Source organism: Pinus tabuliformis, chromosome 4_2 (assembly GCF_031772625.1).
Source record: "Pinus tabuliformis cultivar Carrire ecotype Pingquan chromosome 4_2, CPIR1, whole genome shotgun sequence".
NCBI lineage: Eukaryota > Viridiplantae > Streptophyta > Pinopsida > Pinales > Pinaceae > Pinus > Pinus tabuliformis.
Genome location: NC_142304.1, coordinates 978,603,566 through 978,627,198, shown reverse-complemented (window position 1 = coordinate 978,627,198; position 23,633 = coordinate 978,603,566). Strand labels below are relative to the sequence as shown.

Sequence of the window (23,633 nt, the reverse complement as noted above, 5' to 3'; positions counted from 1 at the left end):
CCACTTCTGAGCATCATATTTATGTTGGGGTCTTCGGAGCGTGGTTCAGCCTTCATCATTTGGACGTTTTGAGTGGGGCTAGCTGGGAGCACTCCTTTTTCCCGCAATTGAGAAATCAGCGTAGGGCAGTCGACTGCATCGTGATCAAACTGGTAGCATGACGGACAACAGGCTTTGGTTGGATTCATACAATCCCAAGCATAATGCCCTAGCCCTCCACAATTATAGTAGATTAATTGTCCCCGTCCCTGTCCAGGTCCCATTCCACCGTGACACCGTTCACGTACCAAAAATCCCCCATGCACGAATGGTACAGCTGGGTCCTTCCCACGCGTCTCTATTTGCATCCTATACGTCGATGGTCGATCCATCAACATGTGGCAATCCCTTTCCTCGTGACCCATCGTTCTACAGAAGTTACAAAATAAGTGTTGAGGAGGTTGTCGTAAGCTCGACAATAGGTGGCAGATGTCCATGGCATGCTTTACTCCTATCTGGCAAATCTCGCACCAGAGTGCCGGTGTGGCACTCGGTCTTGCTTGTACTTCCACTTTTAACGGCATCGGCCCTCCTCCTACCAGATAGTTCACTAAGACAGGGCAATGGTTCTTGTCGTGTGCTTAGCTCTTACATTTAATACAGCCTACCTCCGGGTGTATCTCTGGTCGGGGCACTCTTCCTTGCTTCAAGTTTTGCACTTCCAGACTCAAGTTTTGAAGTTGCACGTGGATTTGCTGAACTCCCAACCCTAGGTCTGGTATTGGGGTTGCATGTAACCTCATTGTTGTTTCCAGTGGCTCAGCTTGGGTTGAGATCTTATGTTGTGAAAAATCCGTCCTCAGATGGGGTGTTAATGACGCCACAAACCACGCGCAATGTTGTCCATCTATCAAAGTCATGTTAGATTTGCGAATAATACTTTTTAATCTTTGGTCCAGATCCCACGGAGTTTCGCCAGGCAACATTGCTATCTCGTTGAACCCAATGATCGACTGGGCTTCAGACTTTGGTTGGCCAAATTCTTTATTAATCACATCCTGGATCGTCGTTATTCCCTCATGTGGATGGTCGGTTGAGTATTTTATGTACCATGTCAGCACACGGTCCTGCAGTGCAGTGACTAGCGTGGCATTTTTAATGTTTTCATCTGTTATGCCTTGCACGTCCCATACAGATTTTATCACAAACCAGAACTGACTTGGCTCTTCATTCCCTACACCCTGAAATGTCGGTAACTTGACTGCGGTCACCATCCCAACTTTCGGTGGTGGAGGGGGTGGAGGTGGTGTTGGTGTGGATGGAATTGACGCAGGTGAAGCGAGTGGTGGTGTAGACGAAGATGGTATCAGTGGGAAGCATTCTTTAGTCAATCGGACCGCACTTCCTAGCGAGAACCTAGCGAGATCCTCTTCGCTTTCCCGCGAGATAGAAATCAAAGGGTTGTTCTCTACTTCTGTTCTTCGATAACCCCTTATGCTCCGCGTTACTCCAGACATCAATATACGCGCAGGATCTATTTTTCGTACAACAACATCTTAATCCAAGTATTCAATGACTTGATGTAGCTACCCCGCGGTCCTTGGAGAAATTGCCTTTCTGCTTTGCTATAACTTAAGTTGTATCTATCGCAAACTCAATGATAAATCCTCCTATGATCCGATCTAACCAGTGGTCTACTGCGCACGCAAGTCTATCTTCGGTGGCTTCCAGCTTGCGCACTAGTTCCCGAATCCACACTATCAGCTGGTCTAATCTGCACCTCCCCATGCTATCAGCTAACTTCACGATCCACTCGTACAATTATATCGAGAATGTTGCAAAGAATATCTCGTGTATATCCGTGAATATATAGCGATCCAACCATTGTTCCTCCGATATCTGTGAGTTTCTGTTTTCCTAAACCGCAAACTCGTGAAGCTTCAGATCCCACCAATCTTCAAGCTCTTTCTTCATAGGATTACAGTGTTCCCACATTAGACACCCCTTAGGAAGATCCCGGTCCCGACAATGGAACCATTTTTTGGCCTATTTGGGCCTAACCCAGGTTCGGAAGAGTTATTTATCAAAAGAATTCCCGCAGCTACTGGCCTTTTCGACAACATCTCGCGGAGCGCGGACTGAGGTCTCACCCGAGGTAGCAGGGGAGGGCGCTGGAACCAGGTTTCTGCACCCTAAGGATGTCTTGGTGTGGTCTGGAGGCTTCGCGCACCGATTTACAGCTCCGCGCTGCTCGGTATTCGCACAAGTCCAGATTGATTATATCTTTCTTATTAGTGTGTTATTCTATTGGAGGGTGCAGTTACAAATTAACAAGGTCTTTAAGCAAACATTTAACCAACACAATTGATTCATGCATTAAAATGAACCCAGATGTACATTCATTCATACAATAAGTAGATTAAATTAAACAGACATTATGAAAGTCAGATTTGCGATAGCTCAGAAGCAACACAGAATTTCAGAAGAAACTTATATTTATTTCCACTTATCCTCAATACATTCAGATCCGCCCCACGCACTCAGCTGCAGACTTTCTAGGCCTCTGTGCACACAGCTGTAGAGCCTCTCCCTTCTACCCCAACCCTCGACTTGGACTTATAGATGCTATTAGTCTATCTTCTTCAAAACCCCATTACATTTTATATTCCAGATTCACTATCAAAACTCCACCTCCTTAACCCATAGAGCCTTGCTCTATTTATACTCTTCCTTGGCCTGTGATCCATGCGCGGGACTCTATTTACATTTCTTTACATTGCTTTTGGGTAGACTACCCTTTGACTTGATCTATTATACTTTGCGCTCCATGCTTTCAGCGGATTCTTTACCCTAACTTTACCCAAATTGTCTGGCTTCGCGCCCCCTAACCGTTGCGCAGGGCTTCCGCTACCCAACAGAATGTAAATCAGTATAAACCTTAGTTTTTACTTGGTGAATGAGCCGCAGTCTCATGTGAATGTATTTGCAAGATTTATAAATCAATCCTATGTTTTATTTGTGAGGCTCCAAGCTTTTACTTTGTTTTTTTTTCCATAAGTGAATTCTGTGTATTTATTAAGTCCCTACAATAGCTCCGCGAAATCAAGGTCCACAAAATTCAAGTCTATGACATAGCTCCACGATGCGCGAAGGTAGCTACATGAAATCAGCTCTGCTGTGTGCGAAGCTAGCTACGCAAAATAGCTTCCAGAGAGTCATAGACCTCTGCCCCTTCGCGTAAATTTTGTAAATTTTCTAACAATCTTTATCTGACATATGCAGAAGGTGAAACTCTGATGTCTTGTAACTTGTAACTGCAATAAGGATGCTAAAACATACATCCAACAACAGTGTGAATTGCAAAGTAAGTTTACATACCATGTTGCTATTTCTGGAGGCAAAGGAAAGTTTACATACCATGTTGTTATTTCTTCTGGTGCAAAGAGCACACCACCAATAGGTGCACGGAAAGCTACAGCCACCACAGCAACAACACCATAGGGAATGAGATCACGCATATATTTGTCATTATTGAGGAACCTCAGCCATCTCCATGTTAGATGGTAACACCTTGAGCCACCCTACCCAATAAGAGATTATATGCAAGACCCAGTGTGTATCAGGGGACCTTCCTTCCCCAAATCCAATCCAATAGACACAACACATATGCTTCAAAATACTTGCACACACCCAAATTATATACCCATTATCAAAAAAAAAAACCCAAAAAAGGTTACGTTCCAGCATTCAAATCTATAGCTAATGAGAAGCGTAGCTACCATTCTCTGTGAAATTTTCCTCAAGCAGACTAGATAAAAATTCCCAGAATTTAGTTGGATTTTTCATGAGACCTTAGGGCTCCATTTGGCATAATCATTGCAGATATTTTTTTATGAGAATTTACTTGAACTTGATATGCACATACCTTAACAAAAAAGGTGTTTAGAACTAAAAAGCCTGGTGATCCACCCCATTCAGATAAGCCTTGATTTCCGTCACACCAGCCCTTGCTGTTGTTGGTGCAATATAGCAAGTAAGCGTTGTTAGTGTTGTTTCCATTAAAGTTAGTGCTAGATTCTCACCTGTGAGCATTGAAAAGGCCAATATATACCTGCAGTTTAACTCATTTCAACCAATTGTAAAATCAATAAAATTGAGAACTCCAATTATGAACTGCACTATGCACCAACACCTCAACAAATATTTTACTGAATTAAATGAATCAAATTCTAATCTGGCAGAAATTCATTGCAAACTAATACAACCTCTTTGTTTGGATTTGTGATAAGCAAATGAATTAATCACTGCAGAAAAGAGAAATATAACGGATCCATCAATTCTGTGTAGCTATGGACCCATCGAACAAGGGTGGAGCTTCATAAATTAAAGAGAATTAATACCATACTTGTTATGCATAGTTAATCTAGAGGTAACAAGCTGCTTAAACCCTACAATGTTCTCTACTACGAGGTTGACAAATGCTACAAAGTTGACAAATGCTGCAATGAGGCCAATGCAGAGGCCAATTAGAAAGGCCAAGGCCAATGCTTATTTCAGCAATATGTATTGAAATATTTCAACCTTTGTTCTGGATCTCGAGTTCTTTTTAAACAGGTCATTCTCTATAACCCTGCTCATTCATTCACAAAACAAAATACTGTGATTGAAAAACTATGAATATACACAAAGTAAAAGAAAGAAATTTTGGATCAAGATGAGAGAAGTGTTGGAATAAAATGGATTCTTACTCATAATCCCAACTCTCTAGGGGAGAGATCTGTGCTCCAAAAAGAGTTGTCTGAGAACTGTGATATGCAGTATACCCAAGACGTTTCCCATGTCTGTTTTATTATACTTTCACGCAAGCCTTGTTCCAGGTCTTCTAAATTTTTCTCGCTATTGATATCTCCATTGCCATCCATTGCTCACTGAATGATATCTCCTAGCACTTTGAAACTCTCGTTACTTTTATCACGAAGAATTAAAATCCATAGAAGATAACAGACACCATGCATGTATTATGAACAACTGTGATTGCAACGAGGAGAGGATCGAACTTGTGATCGATAGCTACAGAAGCCAAGAGATGCTGGATCATATAAAGTCATACCGTGTTAGTATCGCAACAATTGGAGCTCTCTGCACTCGGTCATACTCAGGTACTCGGGTCATCCCAACCTGCAACTATTTCTCCCAATGTTAGATGGTCCGACCACTCTTGCAAGACAAGCTCTGCCCCACTCTTACAGGCGGAACTATTCCCCGCTCTTCCGGGACAAACTCTTACACTTACATGATGAACTCGTAAAGGACCAACTATTAAAGAACTTATTCTTACCCACCACTCAACCTAACTATTCCCCATGTGTCGAGCTGCCTCTTCCCTGTGGTAACACCAATTGATATTTCTCTAGGAAACAATGACATTACTAGACCCATCAGGTCTACCTTCTTGGGTGGACGGGTGAATAGCGGAGCACCATGAGTGTCCCATTTTAGTAGAACCATCATGTCTACCTTCTTAGGTGAGTGGCTGAATAGGCGAGCACCATGAGTGTCCCCTTCTTTTCTGTAACGAATCATCCAGGGAACGTACTTTTTTGACAAGTACCTCACTACCTTCTAGCTCAGGCTTTGAATAAATAAGCAGTGTAGAAGAGACAGAGGTGTGAACCGTTGCTGGTTGAATTACTCATTGAGCTTTCTTAGCTAATGGTAGAGGTATAGTTGCCTGGGGAACGCAACAACTGATGGCAGAGATATAATTGCTGTTGAGATTTTTCTGTTAATTAATTTTTGGAAAAAAATCTCATGTATGTGACAAAAATAGGATTAGTTGCTATATTAGCTCCAATATTTTTTGAGGAGTTAATGCATCCTATATTTGTTGTGAGGGAATTTATGATTCAGTTTTATACTCCAGCTATAAGAAATGTAATCCCGTAGAGAATTGTGAGTGTGTGTAGAGAGTGTAGAGAAAATAGGGTGAGCTGAGAGTATGTGTGAAGAATTAGAATTGTTGTAATCTCCTGTTGAATAATAAGATTGTCGATGCCTCTGTTCTGGTGGATGTAGCCCAGATTGGTTGGGTGAACCACGTTAAATATGTGTGTTATGGTTTTGTGATTTTTAATGTGCTGTGTATGTTTGTTTATTTTTATTTCCGTTGCACATTGTTTGGTCTAACAAGTGGTATCAGAGCGGCGCAGCGGAAGCGTGGAGGGCCCATAACCTACAGGTCTCTGGTTGTGGAGCTGGTGCGTGTAACAGCGCTCCTGAAGGTGGATTTTTGGCGATTGGCACGGTTTCGACAGAGACAGTCGCGCCCATTTCTGACAGTGATCGGGTTGGCGCGTTTTATTTTGGAACAGACGTGCCAGTGGCGCAGATCTGAGTTTAATATTCCACTAACATCGTTTTTGTTCTGGCGCGAATCGTCTGCTGTCAAAGAAGCACCAACGCGCCAAGAGAAGATCGCTTTGGTAAAACTGCATTTTGTGATTTGTTTTTTTTTTTAATCTGCAGTTTGTACAACAGAGGGGTTGTATGATAAGGTAAAGGCAGCATAGTAGAAGGGAAAGGCATTTTTTGTTAGATATTAACTTTATTTATTAAGTTGGAATTGGAGATTTTGTTTGTTACAACATGGCCAAAACTCAAAGTGCTCGTTTTGAGATCGAGAAGTTCAATGGCAAAAATAACTTCGAAATCTAGAAAGTGAAGATGCATGATCTACTTGTGCAATAAGGCGTGGCGAAGGCGTTGTCGGGACAATCCAAACAACCTTACATCATGACAGATGATGAATGGAATGAATTGGATGGAAGAGCTCTGAGCGGTATTCGACTGTGTTTGGCGGATGATGTTTTGTTTAACATCGTGTCAGAGAAAATTGTTGCTGGTTTGTGGACAAAGCTTGAGAAGCTGTACATGACAAAATCCTTGACCAATAGGATTCTTCTTAAGCGACAATTGTACAGTCTACGCATGAAGGAAGGTACAGCTATTACTGATCATCTGAATGTCTTTAATACTCTCATGGTGCAATTAGAAAGTATAGAAGTAAAATTTGAATTAGAAGATAAAGCTATAACTTTATTGTGCTCGTTGCTCGAGTCATGGGATCATTTTGTTACTTCTATAAGTCTTAGTATATCAGAAGCCCTTGAATTTGATGATGTTGTTGGAGCTTTGTTGTCCGAAGAGACAAGGAAGAGGTCAAATTCAGAAACCTCTACATCAGAAGCAATGATGGCTAGAGGTCGTTCTAGAGAAAGACGCTCCAGTAAGCACAGCGACTCACGTTCAAAATCGAAAGGGAAGAAGAGTAAGGTAAAGTGCTGGTTTTATGGCAAATCGAGACATTTGAAAAAGGACTGTTGGAAGAGACAGCAAGCATCCAAAGAAGACCCTTCAACAGAGAAGAAAGAAGAAAACACGACAAATACAGGTTCGACATCCAAGACAGGTATGAATGATGAAGTGTTATCAGTTGATTTGTCTAGTCATGATCACCATTGGCTGTTAGATTCTGATGCATCAAATCACATGTGTATTCATAGGGAATGGTTTAAAACTTATAAACCAATCAATGATGGAGTAGTTTACATGGGTAATGATGTCACATGTAATATTGTGGGAATTGGAAGCATTCAGCTTAAAATGTTTGATAGGACAAATAAAATTTTAACTGATGTAAGACATGTACCTGAACTAAGGAAAAACCTCATTTCATTAGGAGTACTAGACACAAATGGATATAAAACCTTTATTCAAGGTGGAGTAATGAAAATTTATAAAGGAATTTTAGTAGTAATGAAAGCAAAGAAAGTTGGAAATCTTTTTCAGTTAGAAGAAAGAACAAAGTCAGATCATGTTTCTATAGTGTCTGAAAACGACAATAATTCTATTCGTTTATGGCATCAAAGGTTGGGCCATATGAGCGAAAGAGGTTTAAAGATTTTATCTGATCGTAAGTTACTTCCTAGTCTAAAGTCTGTTAAGTTAGATTTATGCAAACATTGCCTGTTTGGGAAACAAAGCAAGCAGAAGTTTAAAACTGGAAAACATACTAATAAGGGAATCCTTGATTATATCCATTCTGATGTTTGGGATCCATCTCCTATAACCTCATATGGCGGATCATCATATTTTGTATATTTTATTGATGATTTCTCTAGAAAAGTGTGGGTCTACATGTTAAAGAAGAAGTCTGATGTGTTTACAGTTTTCAAACAGTTTAGAGCATTATTTGAAAATATCACTGGAAGAACTATTAAATGTTTAAGAACTGACAATGGTGGTGAGTTTACTTCAAAGGAATTTGATAATTATTGCAAGGAAGCTGGGATCGAAAGACATAAAACCACTGTATATACTCCTCAGCAAAATGGAGTTGTTGAACGCATGAATAAGACTCTTTTAGAGAGAGTAAGAAGTATGCTGAGTAACGCCAATTTGCAGAAGGAATTGTGGACAGAAGCAGTTGCTACAGCTTGTTATTTGATAAATCGATCACCATCAATTGCAATAGGATGCAAAATTCCTCAAGAAGTATGGAAAGGTCATCCTTGTGATTATTCTAAACTGAAAGTTTTTGGTTGTGATGCATATGCTCTAGTTCCAAAACATCAGCGTTCTAAATTAGATCCTAAGTAAAAAAGATATATCTTTGTTGGATATGGTGATGGGACTAAGGGATACAGATTGTGGGATCCTACTACTCACAAGATCATCATTAACAGAGATGTTAAATTTAATGAATCCTCACTTGAAAATTCAGATGTAAATGATAAATTGAAACAGGATAATGTATCTAAGCTTCAACACATTCAGTTTGAAACCAATCCAAATATTGATGATGATCAAGATGAACATGGTTCAGATGTAAGTCATGAACAAGTTTCAGATGTAGATCATGAACATGATTCAGATGTTGATCATGAAGAAGTTCCTACAGACAATAATTAGCAAATTGTGGAAGTACCAAAAACATCTTTAAGGAGGTCCACGAGAATTAAACGTCCTCCTAGAAGGTATGATGATTATGTTACTTCAGTTGCTTTAATTGCTAATGATGATGAACCTTTGTGCTATCAGGAAGCTGTAGAAGGTTCTAAAAGTGAAAAGTGGAAAGAAGCTATGAAGGATGAGATGATGGCATTAGACAAGAATGACACATGGGATCTAGTAGAACTTCGTAAAGACAGAAAAACTGTGGGATGTAAATGGGTGTACAAATTAAAAAAGGGGTGTTGATGGTTCAAAGGACAGGTACAAAGCAAGGCTGGTTGCGAAAGGTTTTTCTCAGAAAGCAGGTATTGATTTTCATGAGATATTTTCACCAGTTGTAAAAATTGTTTCAATTCGAATTGTATTAGCATTAGTTGCCTTACTTGATTTAGAATTACAGCAACTAGATTTTAAAACTGCATTTTTACATGGAGATTTAGATGAAGAAATTTACATGGAACAACCAGAAGGGTTTGTTCAAGATCACAATAATAAATTTGTCTGCAGGCTCAAGAAATCATTGTATGGTATGAAGCAGTCGCCTCGAAAATGGTACAAGAAGTTTGATTCTTTCATGTTGAGTCAAAATTATATAAGAAGTGAATATGATCATTGTGTTTACTTTAAGAAATTAAGTAATGGCATGTTCATTATATTAGTGTTATATGTTGACAATATGCTTTTAGCAAGCAAAAGCATAACAGAGATCAACAGGTTAAAGGCTCAGATGGCTAGGACATTTGATATGAAAGATCTAGGAGTAGCAAGACAAATTTTGGGCATGGAGATTTTTAGAGACAGGAGCAATGGTAAGTTGTGGCTATCACAACAGAAGTATATTGAGAAAATACTCTTGAGGTTTGGTATGAACAATGTGAAGCCTGTTTCAGTCCCTTTAGCTTCCCATTTTAAGATTTCTTCAAGTTTATGTCCTAATACAAATGAAGAAAAGGAATAAATGTCTCAAATTCCATATGCCAATGTAGTAGGTTGTTTAATGTATGCGATGGTTTGTACTCGACCAGATATTTCACATGCAGTTGGGGTTGTCAGTAGGTATATGGAAAATCTAGGAAAAGAACACTCATCAGCAGTGAAATGGGTGCTTCGGTATTTGAGAGGCACAAGTGATTATTGTATCACATATAACAGAAGTAGTGAATTTGTTTGCGGTTATGTTGATTCCGATTTTGCAAGTGATTTGGATAAGAGAAGGTCAACTTCAGGGTATGTTTTTACTCTTGCAGGTGGAGCTATTAGCTGGATGTCAAAGCTACAGAATATTGTTGCTTTATCCACTACTGAAGTAGAATACATAGCTTCTTCGCATGCTTGCAAAGAAGCGGTTTGGTTGAAAGGTTTGATTGGTGAGTTTGGTAGGTTACAGGACAGCATCAAGTTATTTTGTGATAGTCAAAATGCAATTCATTTGGCTAAGAATCCGGCCTATCATAGTAAATCTAAGCATATACCTATCAAGTACCATTTTGTAAGACAAGTTATCACTGAAAGGGGTGTTTCTCTTGAAAAGGTGCATACGAAAGAAAACTGTGCAGACATGTTTACGAAACCAGTTTTGTTAGAGAAGCTACGTTGGTGTCTAGCTTCTCTTGGCTTGCAGAAAAGATAAAAATAATAAATGAACAGGGTATCAGGCTAATTGTTGTCAAGGTGGAGATTGTTGAGATTTTTCTGTTAATTAATTTTTGGAAAAAATCTCATGTATGTGACAACAAATGATTAGTTGCTATATTAGCTCCAGTGTTTTTTGAGGAGGAGTTAATGCATCCTATATTTGTTGTGAGAGAATTTATGATTCAGTTTTATACTCCAGCTATAAGAAATGTAATCCCGTAGAGGATTCTGAGTGTGTGTAGAGAGTGTAGAGAAAATAGGGTGAGCTGAGAGTATGTGTGAAGAATTAGAATTGTTGTAATCTCCTGTTGAATAATAAGATTGCCGATGCCTCTATTCTGGTGGATGTAGCCCAGATTGGTTGGGTGAACCACATTAAATCTGTGTGTTATGGTTTTGTTTAATGTGCTTTCTATGTTTGTTTATTTTTATTTCCGCTGCACATTGTTTGTTCTAACAATTGCCTAGGAAAGTGGACAAGTGGGCTGCATGCAATCTGAGCATCTTTACCAAGGAGTTTTATATTTCTTATGATAATTTAATTATTATTCCCGTTTCTAAAACAATTACTTAAAACAAAATTATGCTTTTCTAATTATATTCTAATTATTAATTAGATGGCACTAGTTTTATTTAGAATGCTTTTTTGGTACCATAGTTATAAGACAGCTGCTAATGATAACTGCGAGTATTGAGTATTCGCTTATCGCGTCTGTATTAGCTGTTAACCCAAGTTACAGGTATGCTATTCAGGCTGTTTTAACAAGTTCAAAACATACAGGTTCAAGCTAAATTACTAACGCAAGTCACAGACAATTATTAATGCAAGTTCAAAACAAGGACTTGCTGCCCTGCATCCCCTTGTTATAAAATAATAAATAAAACAAAATATCATGAGAGTAAGATTCCAATAAATAAAGAATGTTAATGATTCTCCCGCACAGTTACTTTTTTTTTCAAAAACATAATTTTATTAAAAACATGTATTTATAGAAAACATATTTATATTAAAAAATGTATGTACATTCTCCAATACTCATGTTCCAGACGAAGATCACCAGCATTGATCTGTTTCCCAACTTCGCCCAACATGACCACAATTTTTATGTGCGGTAGCTCGTCCATTGGTCGATTTACTCCACGTCTGGCCAGAGAAGCCCCACAATTGACCCAAAAGCTGTCGGTCATATTGAGCGCGGAAATGTGGATCCGAAGGAGTCACATACGCATTGTGTATCCTCAAAAACATCTGGGTGCTCTCGTTTTTTCTCGCAGGAGAAGTCGCCTGATCCGGATGAAACTCCCGCGCTAACTTTCTATAAGCCCTCTTAACATCCTTTGCCGTCGCCGCGGCGCTAATCTTCAGTACTTCATACAAGTTCTTTGATTCCATGTAACCGGCCTCTGAAATTACCGCTTCTGCGCCAGCAGAAGCTTGCAGTGCTCTCATACTGAAAGAGCGCTGAAATCTAACATTTCTGGTCCGGGTGCTCCATCCCGCAGGCGGTTTCTGGTGGCCCATATGACCAACGCCTGACGATTCACTGGATGAGAAAACATTTGAGGAAAATGCAAGCGAAGCAGCCATTACAGATATATAATTTTTCTTCTTCTGAACAACAAAGGGGCTGATGCTTCTGTAAGACTGAAAAAACCGAATAATCGCTTGCTGAACTATGGATAAACAAAGGTTGGATGATTGATCACTAAAAATATAACTAAACGAGTGGATTTTGCATACGAAAGAGTCATATAAAGGGGATTATACAGAGATTTCAACTAGCGAGAGAGAGCCGTAATTATATAGACAAAGAAAGCCGAAGAAGATGCAGAGAATAAGAGGAGGAGATAAAAAAGCAAAAAAGGCCTTTCAGACGGCCAACAGGTTTATGCATTTCACGGGATTGCCAATAGAATTGGTATCAAGCCCCCAATTGGTATATGAGTATGGTGAATGGCAGGTGGCATTTCAAAATTGCTTGTGTTTCTAGAAGCACACTCTGGAACGCTGGAATAAACAGCAATGCGAGTGTGACGTTTTAACTGAAGCCGTCTTCGAGACGGATAGCAACTTTGGTTTTTTTTATGACGTGTCTGTAACGCTTAAGAGGGAATGGTAGGTTGCTCGTTGATATCCAAACCAACTCTCCGACCGTGGTTTCTCATGCCTTTAGCTGAGATTTGGGGAAATCTTAGGATTAGCTGTTTTTTTTTTTTATGGTGTATGGTAGTTTCGAATATAAGTTTAGTTCTACAACAATTTAATTGTGAGTAGTATGAAGGAATGGTTGATTTTCCCCATCAAAGAGAATATTGAGCTCACTGAAATATACATCTCACCAAGTGCTTCTCTCCTAGCATTAACTAAAACATAACATTTATGCCTAATGCTTTTCCCAAAATGTATATTCTTAGTTTTAATTATACTAAATATATTTTGTCAAATATTTATAGGAAATATTGATAATGATAGGGAAATTATTTATTTTACTTGAATTAGAACTCGTAATTTATTAAGAGAAAATAAATATTTTTAATCATTAAATCCACTTATCATTGTTTCGATAATAGGGTATAAATCATATAAATTCGTTAAAGTATTTGTTTATAGTTTTTTATTTTATATAGAGTTATAATATAGTAGCTTCCACACTATTAAATTTAATTTCAAAATTTGTTTGATTCACTAATCAGAATGTATGAAAATAGTGTCTCTATTTTACTCACTACAATTTTGGAAGTAATGTATGGGAAGTAATGCTTCCATTTCATGTGTTCCATGTGTTCTATAAGTTGTTAATGAGTATTTTGAGGTGTTATTCTAGATATGGTTGCTTCTTATGTGTATGAGTTGTTGTTGTGTCATGTCCAAGTCATAGATCCGCTTTCTTAGGATCTAGATTTGTCGAAGTCAATAATTTGTATCCTATATATATGTAACCTTTGTGATCAATAAAATATGAGATTGATTTGTGTTATATGTAATTTTTCTCTTTCTATTTCTAATATGGTATCAGAGCCTATTGACTTGATTCCGTCAAGGAAGGGCCAGGAATATGTGAGGTATCCTAAGTATTATTGTTTTTGTACATGTTAGTATAGATGTGTCAGAGTATTTTTAGTGTGTGAACTTTTTTTTGTGATTCTATGTGTAGATCTATTTGTTTGTTTGTAGCGTCTTCAAGCATTGTCAGATCCTTTTGTTTGTTTGCAGCGTCTTCAAGCATTGTCAGATCCTTCTGTTATCTTGCTAAACCCAGTTTCAAAATTTGTTTGATTCCTAATCATAATATATGGAAATGGTGCCTTACTTTCCCCACCACAATTTTGGAAGCAATGAGCTTTTCATTTATAAAAACTAATATTTACCAACCATTTTAGTTAATTTTTAACTTACAAAAAATAATTTTTGTGATTAAAAACTATCAAAAGATCAATAATTTACTGCTTGAGAATATATGCAAATTCCACCAAACTTATTCTAATGTACTGCTTGAGAATATATCCAAATTCCACCAAACTTATTCTCCAAAGGCTCCTAATTAAAAGATGGAATGTTAGATTGAAAAAAAATTTAATACAAGTTTTTGTATATAAGTTTGAGAGTTTCCATTTCCGTTTCCATGATTATAAACATAGAAAATTTTAAAGGTAAAAATTATTTTGAAATTTAAAAACATTAACGAATTTTATTAGTCTCTAATATGTAAAAGGTAAATATTTAGCAATATTTTTGTAAAAATATTCAAATTCACATGTTTTTATTAGTCCCTAATATGTAAAAGATAAATATTTAGCAATATTTTTGTAAAAATATTCAAATTCACATGATCTCATACAATTTATACAAATTATTTAAAAAAATGAAAATTAATAAAAAAATTTAAACCCGGAAAATTAACCCATCAATATAGTTCCAAAAATTTCTCCCCCAATATCTTTTAATATCTTAAATATAATAGTTGTACCTTACAATTTAATTTATAAATAAAAAATCTTAGTTCAAAAAATTTACAATTTAACTTATAAAAGAAAAAGCTTAATTCAAAAAATTTTACAATTTAACTTACAAAAGAAAAATCTTAATGCAAAAAATATTAAACTTAATATTATAATATAAACTGAAAATAAATTAAAATATATAATAACACAACGTAGCAATGCTAAAATTCATAACATCAAACACCATTAAGTTGGAACATAATTTTTAATTGCAACTTTTAACATAATGTAAATTAACAAACCGTTAACATTTTCGTCTTCGAGAATGACTGTGATATTCCTTAGAATGCGTCAACATCGTAGTGACTTTGGCCACTTATATTTATTGTTTTTAAGTCCAAAAGTTATATTTTTAAATTTTCGGAAACATTTTTATTGATATTTAATTGGTAAAATTTTAAAATTAAAATTTATTTATATTTTTGAAAATATTATATAAAAAAAATAAAAATAAAGTATATATTTTTATTATATTAAATCAAATTTATAATTCATAATATTGGAAATTTATTAAAAATGCTAAAAGTATATGTTAATAAGGTGTCTCTCTTTTTTTGCAGCATTTTTTTTCAAAAGCTTTTATTTATCTTTCTGAAAACAATATTAAGACTTTTATAGAAATATTTATATGGCAGCTTACATAATATCCGCAGCCTGTAAAGGTCGTTTTCCTCTTTTGAGGAGACCCATTATTTTTTGATGGTTTTTTCAGCCCCTTTAACCAAGGGTGGTCACGGTTCTTGACCGAACAGAAGGAAGGTATTTTAGATGTGTTGCTCTCTAGCAAAAGGTAGGATGTTTTTTATGGAAAAGATAAAAGCAGATTTTATAGCTCAATCAGAGATGCTATAGCATATGCAATGTAAACTTTTTACTTTTTTAATAAAAAGTTTACGCTTTTTCTTTGGAAAAATAAATTTGAAAGCTAATTTTAAAAAAATTGTTTTCCTAAAAAAAAATGAGTTATTTGAAATTTGAATTTTTCTTTTTCTTTTTTTTTTAACTTTAGTGTTTGGCATAATAAGATGTTATTTTTAGGGATATTTTTGGTCTGTAAGGTTTAAGGAGTAGGCTCCTCTATAGTGGAGTCTTGACTCTTGCTAAGCCTTATAGTGATATTAAGTTTGATCTTGGGCCTCTGTCATATTACTCCAACGTATTACTTATTTACCATGGTTTTAAAAAATAAATTAAAACAAAACAACTACTCAATTAACATTACATTTCTTTTAATTTTCAAACTAATAATATATATATATATATATATATATATATATATATATATATATATATATATATTTTAATTATATTGTTATAAGTTTAAAATAAGGAATGTATAAAACATAAAATCATATATTTTTTATTCAAAATAATTTAGAAAAATCATTTTTTCCAACTCCATGAAATGGAAAATATAAGGAAAACTTAGTTCCATGTCCTTAATACAGTTGTGTTGACGGTGTTGGACCCACCAACATGTCAGGGAATCTCACCAGTAAGAAGTCCCAACTAGACCTTAGGTCATTTGGAGTAGGAGTCCCAACAGTGGGTAGTAAAGCAATGCCTTAGACTGCGATAGCGCACAGAGGTAAGTATGATATCTTTGTCGGCAGCAAGTGTGTGACCTTGTAGTGAGTCAAATGAGATGCATGGGGGGTTCTAACACATGGAGGGGAAAAAATGGTGCATAGCTTCTTGAAATCAACACAATATAAAATTTCATTAACTAGAATCTCACTCCCAAACATGAGCATTCCAAAACAATTCCATGACTATTTATTTTAGAGGAGAGAATTCTCTCGTATCTCTTCTAGAGAAACTTCCTCCTAGATATTTGGAGGAAGTTGAGAGTTATCCTCTCAATTTAGAATTCTATCCTAACTTCCTTATCTCCTAATTAATTCTAGAAAATCCTAGATTCTTCAAATATATAATTATATAAAAATTAAATATGTGATGCTCCTACATCAGACTACCGGGGAAGAAAAAATACATTCATATGCTTTGTTTTTGGAGTTCCTCAATACTGGTGCCATATTTTGAAATCTCTATTGTTTTCATCCAAGTAGCATCTTCAACTGGTTGCTTTCTCCATTTAGCCAAGTATTGAAAATATTATTTGTTTCTGGTCCTTTTAGCTACTCTTTGATCGATGATGGATTCAATATGCTTTGCTGGTGCTCAAGGTAGCTGCTTCTCGCACTAAATTTTGTCATGAACAGGTGCATCTGTAGAGTCATTCATTGGTTCCTTAAAGGGGTATAGATATGAAACATTAAAGATTGGTGAAATACCAAAGTTTTTGGGTAGTTCTATTTCATAAGCATTTGAGGAAAATTTCCTCAAAACTTTGCAAGGTCCAATATTTTTCAATTTTAATTTATTACATTCCCCTTTAGGAAATATTTCTTTCCGAAGGTGTGCCATTAACAAATCTCCAACATTAAAGTCCAGCTGTCTTCTTTTGGAATCTGCTATTTGTTTGTACTTGTTGCTGCTTTCTTGTAGTTGATGTTTGACTCTGTCATGTATTTCCTACATACTGGTCGCAAAGTCTTCACCATCTGCACTTCTGAATTTTTTTTTTCCCAGATTTCTCAATTCATAAATCCTTCTTGGATGCATTCCATAAATAATCCAGATTGGGCTTTATCCTATGCTTTTATTAGGTGAATTGTTATATGCGAATTTTGCTTGAGAAAGTATCTGATCCCATTGTTTTGTATGTTCACTTACCAAACTTCTTAAGATATTTCCAAGGCTTCTATTTACCACCTCAGTTTGACCATTAGTCTGGAGATGGTATGCTGAGCTGAAACTAAGATTAATTCCCAACTTTTTCCATAGACTTCTCCAAAAATGACCCACAAATTTGGTGTCTCTGTCAGAAACAATACATGTAGGCAATTCATGCAATCTAACTATCTCTTTGAAGAATGAGTTTGTTATGTTAGTTACATCATTTGTCTTTAAACAAGCTATAAAATGTGCCATCTTTGAGAATCTATCAACCACAACAAATGTTGAATCATTTTCTTTTTGTGTTTTGGGTAGGCCTAATACAAAATCCATGCTAATGGAGTCCCATGGTTGATTTGGTAGTGGTAGGGGTTGATATAATCCAGTGTTTTGACTTTTTCTTTTTGCATATTGACATATTCTGCATCTTTCCACAAATTTTCTTACATCCATTGACATGTGAGGCCAATAATAAAATGCGTGTAACTGTGCTAAAGTTTTATCTTGCCCGACCTGCTAAACCTCCACTATGTTTTTCTTTCAACAATTTTTCTCTCATTAAACTTCTAGGAATGCACAATTGTTTTCCTTTAAATAGAAGTCCATCCTGTATCATAAAATCTAGCCATCGGGTTCGATCTCTACTAACAGGATTTTGACAAACTACATAATCTTCCTTAAAATCTGGATCATCTTGATTCATCTCTTTTAATTCATCAAGTCCCAAAACATTTACTTGAAATTCTTGAAAAATTAAATTAATTCTGCTTAATGCATCTGCCACTTTGTTTGATTGCCCACTCTTATGTTTGATGACAAATGTGAAATTCTGTAAGAATTCAATCTATTTTACATGTCTTTGACTTAATTTTGTTTCATTTTGACATATTGTAAAGCATGATTATATGTGTAGAGGATGAACTCTTTTGGCATAAGATAATGTCTCCATTTTTTAAAAGTTTGTATGATGGGATAGAATTCTTTATCATTAGAAGAATATTTTTGCTTGGCCTCATTAAGTTTTTCACTGAAGTAGGCAATTGGTTTTCCTTCTTGACTTGAGGCAGCTACTATTGCAGTTCCACTGGCACTAGTCTCAACCTGAAACACCTTATTAAAATCCGGCAGTGATAAAATAAGTTGTTCTGTGATCTTTTTCTTTAATAATTGGAAACTTTTATTAGCTACTTCTGTCCAATGGAATGGTTTATTTTTCTCCTTAATAGTTTCTATAATTGGAGCACATATGCCATTGAAATTTTTAATGAATTTTCTATAGAAGCTTGGCAATCCATGAAAACTTCTTACCTCTGAAATGTTTTCTGGAATTGGCCAATTGATTATAGCCTTTACCTTCACCTGGTCCATCTTTAGGCATTTTCTTGAAATCACAAAGTCTAAGTACAATAATTTTTTCTTCATGAAACTACACTTCTCTATATTGATTAACAATTTCTCCTGTTGTAGCTTCATTAGAACCATCTTAAGATGTCTTAGGTGCTCTTCTTTTGATTAACTATAAATTAAGATATCATCAAGGTAAACTATAACAAATTTTTCAATGAATTCTTTTAAAACTTCATTCATTAACCTCATAAAAGTGTTGGGAGCATTGGTAAGTCCGAAGGGCATTACCAACCATTCATATAAACCATTATTAGTTTTAAATGTTGTTTTCCATTCATCACCTTCTCTGACTCTGATCTGATGATATCCACTTTTTAAATCTATTTTAGAAAAATATGAAGCACCACTGAGACAATCTATGAGATCATCAATATGGGGTAATGGAAACCTGTACCTGATTGTAATTTTGTTGATTGCTTGAGAATTTGTGCACATTAGTCATCCACCATCCTTCTTTGGAGTTAGTATTGATGGAACAACACACATAATTAAGCTTTCTCGAATAAGACCTTTATCCAGCAAGTCCTGCACTTGATTTTTAATCTCTTCATTCTCTTTTGGAGTCATTTTGTAAGCTGCTTTGTTTGGAAGGCTAGCACCTGGAATGAGGTCAATATGATGGCTAATACTTCTAATAGGAGGCAATTCATTAAGTAAGTCATCCACTACAATATCAATAAATTCATTCAACATGCTTTTAATTTCTTCTGGAAGATCATTCAAATTTGTACTTGTAAGGACTACCTTTGGCTTACCGATCAAGGCAAAATTTATCTCCTCATGCTTGATTTCTTGAAGAAATTCTTTCCCACTAAGTAACATTACCTTGGATTGGTCTTCTTCTGGTACTTTTTCATTCTTCAAAGGCAAAAGTACATGCTTTTCACCATCCTTTTCAAAAGTGTAGGTATTTCTCCTTCCATCGTGCATTGCTTTCTTGTCATATTGCCATGGCCTTCCAAGTAAGATATGACATACATCCATAGGCATAACATTACAAAGAACTTTATATTTATAAATTCCTATTTGAAACTCCCCATTGTTCATTAACTAGTATTTGATGTCCTTTTTGCAACCATGAAACTTTATAAGGAGTAGGATGTTTAGTTTTTCTTAAATTATTATTTTCTACCATTTCAGTAGATACTAAATTATCAATACTCTCACTATCAATGATAACTTTACAACATTTTCCTCCTAATTTACAAACAGTTTTGAACAATGTTTTTCTTTGTGTGGGTTCCTTTACTTCTTCTCGAGATTTTAATAAAGTTCTTTTCATCATTAAGGATTCACCAGTTTCAGGTGCATTTTCATGTGTGGAGGATTGTACACTTTCTGTATCAGTTTGTGTTATATGTGTGCTTCCTTGACTAGAAAATATTTCTGGACATTCATTAGCCTTATGACCAACTTTGTTACATATATAACATCTTACCACAAAAGATAGGCCTCTACCTCTTTGATATGGTCTTCGTCCTCTATAATCTCCTCTTGATGATTCCGCCTATTGTGAACTGTTGCCTTCTTCTCTTTGAAATATTCCACTAAAACTTCCTCTTCTTGATTGCCCTTGGCTTGATGATTCTTTGCTGAATTTTCCTCTACCTCTTACTATGTTTCATGCTCTTCCTCTTTGACTCTACTTCCGTGCCAATTTTTCTTCAACCGTAAGAGCTATTTGGTAAGCTTTTTCAACCAGTTTTAGAGGCAAAATATTCAATTCATCTTGTATTTCGAATTTCAATCCATTAATGTATCTAGCTAATTTTTCTTCATCGGTTTCTAGATGACCACATCTTATACTCAATCTACAAAACTCCTCTGTATATTCTTTTACAGACATAAATTTCTACTTAAGATTTTGCATCTGGCGAAAGAGATTTAATTGATAATCTCGAGTAAGAAATTTACCTTTGATTGTACCCACGATTCGATCCCAACTATGGATCTTTCCTTTGTTTTGATTTCTCCTTTCAACTTGCACGTTGTCCCACCATAATGCAACATGTTCCTTTAATCTGGTCACTGCAAACTTAGCCTTCTTCTCGTCCACTACACCTTCATAATCAAAATATTTGTTGATGGCATTGATCCAATCAATCAATTATTCAGGATTTAAACCGCCTTCATACACGGTCAAGTCCAATCTTGGCTTGGAACTTATTCCGCAAAACATCTTGACCATCTTTTCTTCTGGAGTTTCTTCTTCAGATTCTTCTTCCGAGCTTTCTTCTGCTTCACTGATATCACCGATGTCAACATCTCTTTGACGTGTTGTCTCTAATGCGTCCAATCTTATTCTAATATGTCTTACTTCATCAAGCAGAACTTGATTTGCATTTGGTCTTCCTCGACCAATTCCATTGCCTCTTACTCCTCTAGCTCTATGAACCATTTTTAATAATAATCTAAAACAAAAACTCTTTTGTAAAAATCCCTTAAAATCCCTTATTTTAAAATTACCCTTTCAAATACCAATATAACAATACTTTATGGTGCATGTAAAGTTACATCCAACATTAACAATCTCAACTTATATAAAGATTGTTTTTTCTTCCCTTTATTAAAACTAACAACGTGAAATTCACTTGAATTTTATATTTACCCTTCTACCTCCACTTAAAATTACAAAACTCTTTCCTTTATAATCCACATATGAAATATGGAATTATGATTTTGAATATAAAACACCACCACTTATTCTCTGGTCCACTTATTTTCTCTCATAAGCATTTTATTAAACCTTCACATATATTCACGTAATGTGAAAATTAATTCACTTACATGTAATTCCTTCCCCACATTCAAAATTAAATGATATTTACGTTGTTTCCAATCACGCAATCTCCATGTACAACCTGCATTATTCTGCCAAATTAAATCTTAAAAAAAAACAATTCGCAAATGCATGAGTACGATCAGGTAAACATGTTGCTTCTAAAAATGCTGCAAATTGTTATCTGGAGCATGGAGCAAACAATGCCCTAGTCTTTAACGCGACTTTTTGAAAGCCTTTCCGTCGATTTTTTCCGGTAATTTATTGAAATCCAAGTTTGATAACTAGTTTCTGCACAATGAAAGCATCCCAGGGGTTTTTCAAGGTGCTGAATCCGAATATGCAGTTAAAAAACCATTTTAACTGCAACAAATCATGATTTCATCTCAATTTCTTCTCCCGGATTCCGTCACCGGAATCTCAAAAAATCGCATTATAGACAACTCCGCAAACAATTACCTACTACAAGCATAGGTAGCCACAGAGGAGAGCTTCTACTCAGCAACTTTTTTTATAAATTCTTCGATTATCATTTATAAATTCTTCGCTCCTCTTACAGTGACATTTACACAGAAACAGTGAGAGAAGATAGCAGACACGATGGCTTCAAAGGGAACGCTATTCGCACTGTTAATGGTGGTGTTTACAGTAGAGAGGATCACGGGGCAACTTCCAATTCCTCCAAGATACGATGGATTTGTGTACAAGAATCGTCTACGTGCGAATTCAACGCTGGTGGAGGCGCTCTTTGACCCGCTCTGATACCAAAATGGTGCAGTGGTTCTTGAAATCAACACAATATAAAATTTCATTAACTAGAATCTCACTCCCAAACATGAGCCTTCCAAAACAATTACATGGCTATTTATTTTAGAGGAGAGAAGTCTCTGGTATCTCTTCTAAAGAAACTTCCTCCTAGATATTTGGAGGTAGTTGAGAGTTATCCTCTCAATTTAGAATTCTACTCTAACTTCCCTATCTCCTAATTAATTCTAAAATAATTCACTAATTCTAGAAAATACTAGATTTTTCAAATAAATAATTACATAAAAATTAAATATGTGATGCTCCTGCATCAAAAAAGTGTGTTTCTTAGAAGCCTGTAATAGTACGTAGCGTGAAAATAACACACGATTTGAATGACATCACAAGATGAAAAGCAGAATAGTCCATAGTCCAAAGTAACGGATTAAACCAACAACACGATTGCAACAAGATTCATACAATTGTATACAAAATAGTTCATACACAAATGTGTAAGTTAAATAACATACATTGCTAAAGAAACCACAATAGTCCAACTACAATAACAACATATGCATGAAAACGTGTTTGCTCTATTATATATAGATAAAGTGAAATTTCCATCCATACATACACCATTGACAACCATTAGCCCCAATAGTGGAACATTACAGTCAACACCGCCTGCTCCTCCAAAGAGACTAGCCAAAATCTTGTCTCCTAAAATCCTGTACTATGAGTTATGAGCTTCTATATACAGAAAAGGATGGGGTGACCCTTGACATTTCCCTTTGACTCTTGGACTACCCTCACGAGTCTTCACATTGCAACATTGATTGTTCACATTCCACTAGTGACACTTGGAATTTCACTTATAATACATTTACAATAATACAATTTCCACATATACCCATGTGGGACAAAATAGGCTTGAGTTAGCCTGGCAAGACAAATAACATCACTCGGGGTCTTGGGGAAAGACCAACTCAGTAACCTCCTCGCGGTGATCATCGATGACGAAGTGATACCAAGCTTGGTACTTCTCTATTGTGTCCCTGTACTATCTGATGACATCTTTGTTGAAGTGGACCCTTGCTTCCATGGATTCCAGGTATATGGTTCTATAACATCTGTCCATCTCATCCTGAAGCATGGTCATCACTATCCTGAGTGTGGCTGGACCACTGATGTACCTTTGCATGTTCTCTGCACTAAGCTGCAAGTCATTGCTGGTGGTTGTGCACATCAATTGCTCTATGTACTTGTCGACATCCATCATGACTTGGTTCTTCCTCATGGCATGGGTGAGGGTTTCGATGGAAGGGATCTTATGCGT

General features: G+C 36.0%; 2 protein-coding genes across 2 annotated transcripts; both read right to left on the bottom strand.

Moving 5' to 3' along the window:
* Positions 1 to 11,608: 11,608 nt before the first annotated feature.
* On the bottom strand, positions 11,609 to 12,545 carry LOC149172942 (chaperone protein dnaJ 11, chloroplastic-like). Its single transcript, XM_089427845.1, has one exon. The coding sequence runs from the start codon at positions 12,212 to 12,214 to the stop codon at positions 11,681 to 11,683; it is 534 nt and encodes a 177-aa protein (XP_089283971.1). The 5' UTR covers positions 12,215 to 12,545; the 3' UTR covers positions 11,609 to 11,680.
* A 6,667-nt stretch (positions 12,546 to 19,212) lies between these two features.
* Positions 19,213 to 19,758, bottom strand: LOC149172941 (uncharacterized). The gene has a single exon (XM_089426514.1). The coding sequence runs from the start codon at positions 19,756 to 19,758 to the stop codon at positions 19,213 to 19,215; it is 546 nt and encodes a 181-aa protein (XP_089282640.1).
* Between the last annotated feature and the right edge of the window lie 3,875 nt (positions 19,759 to 23,633).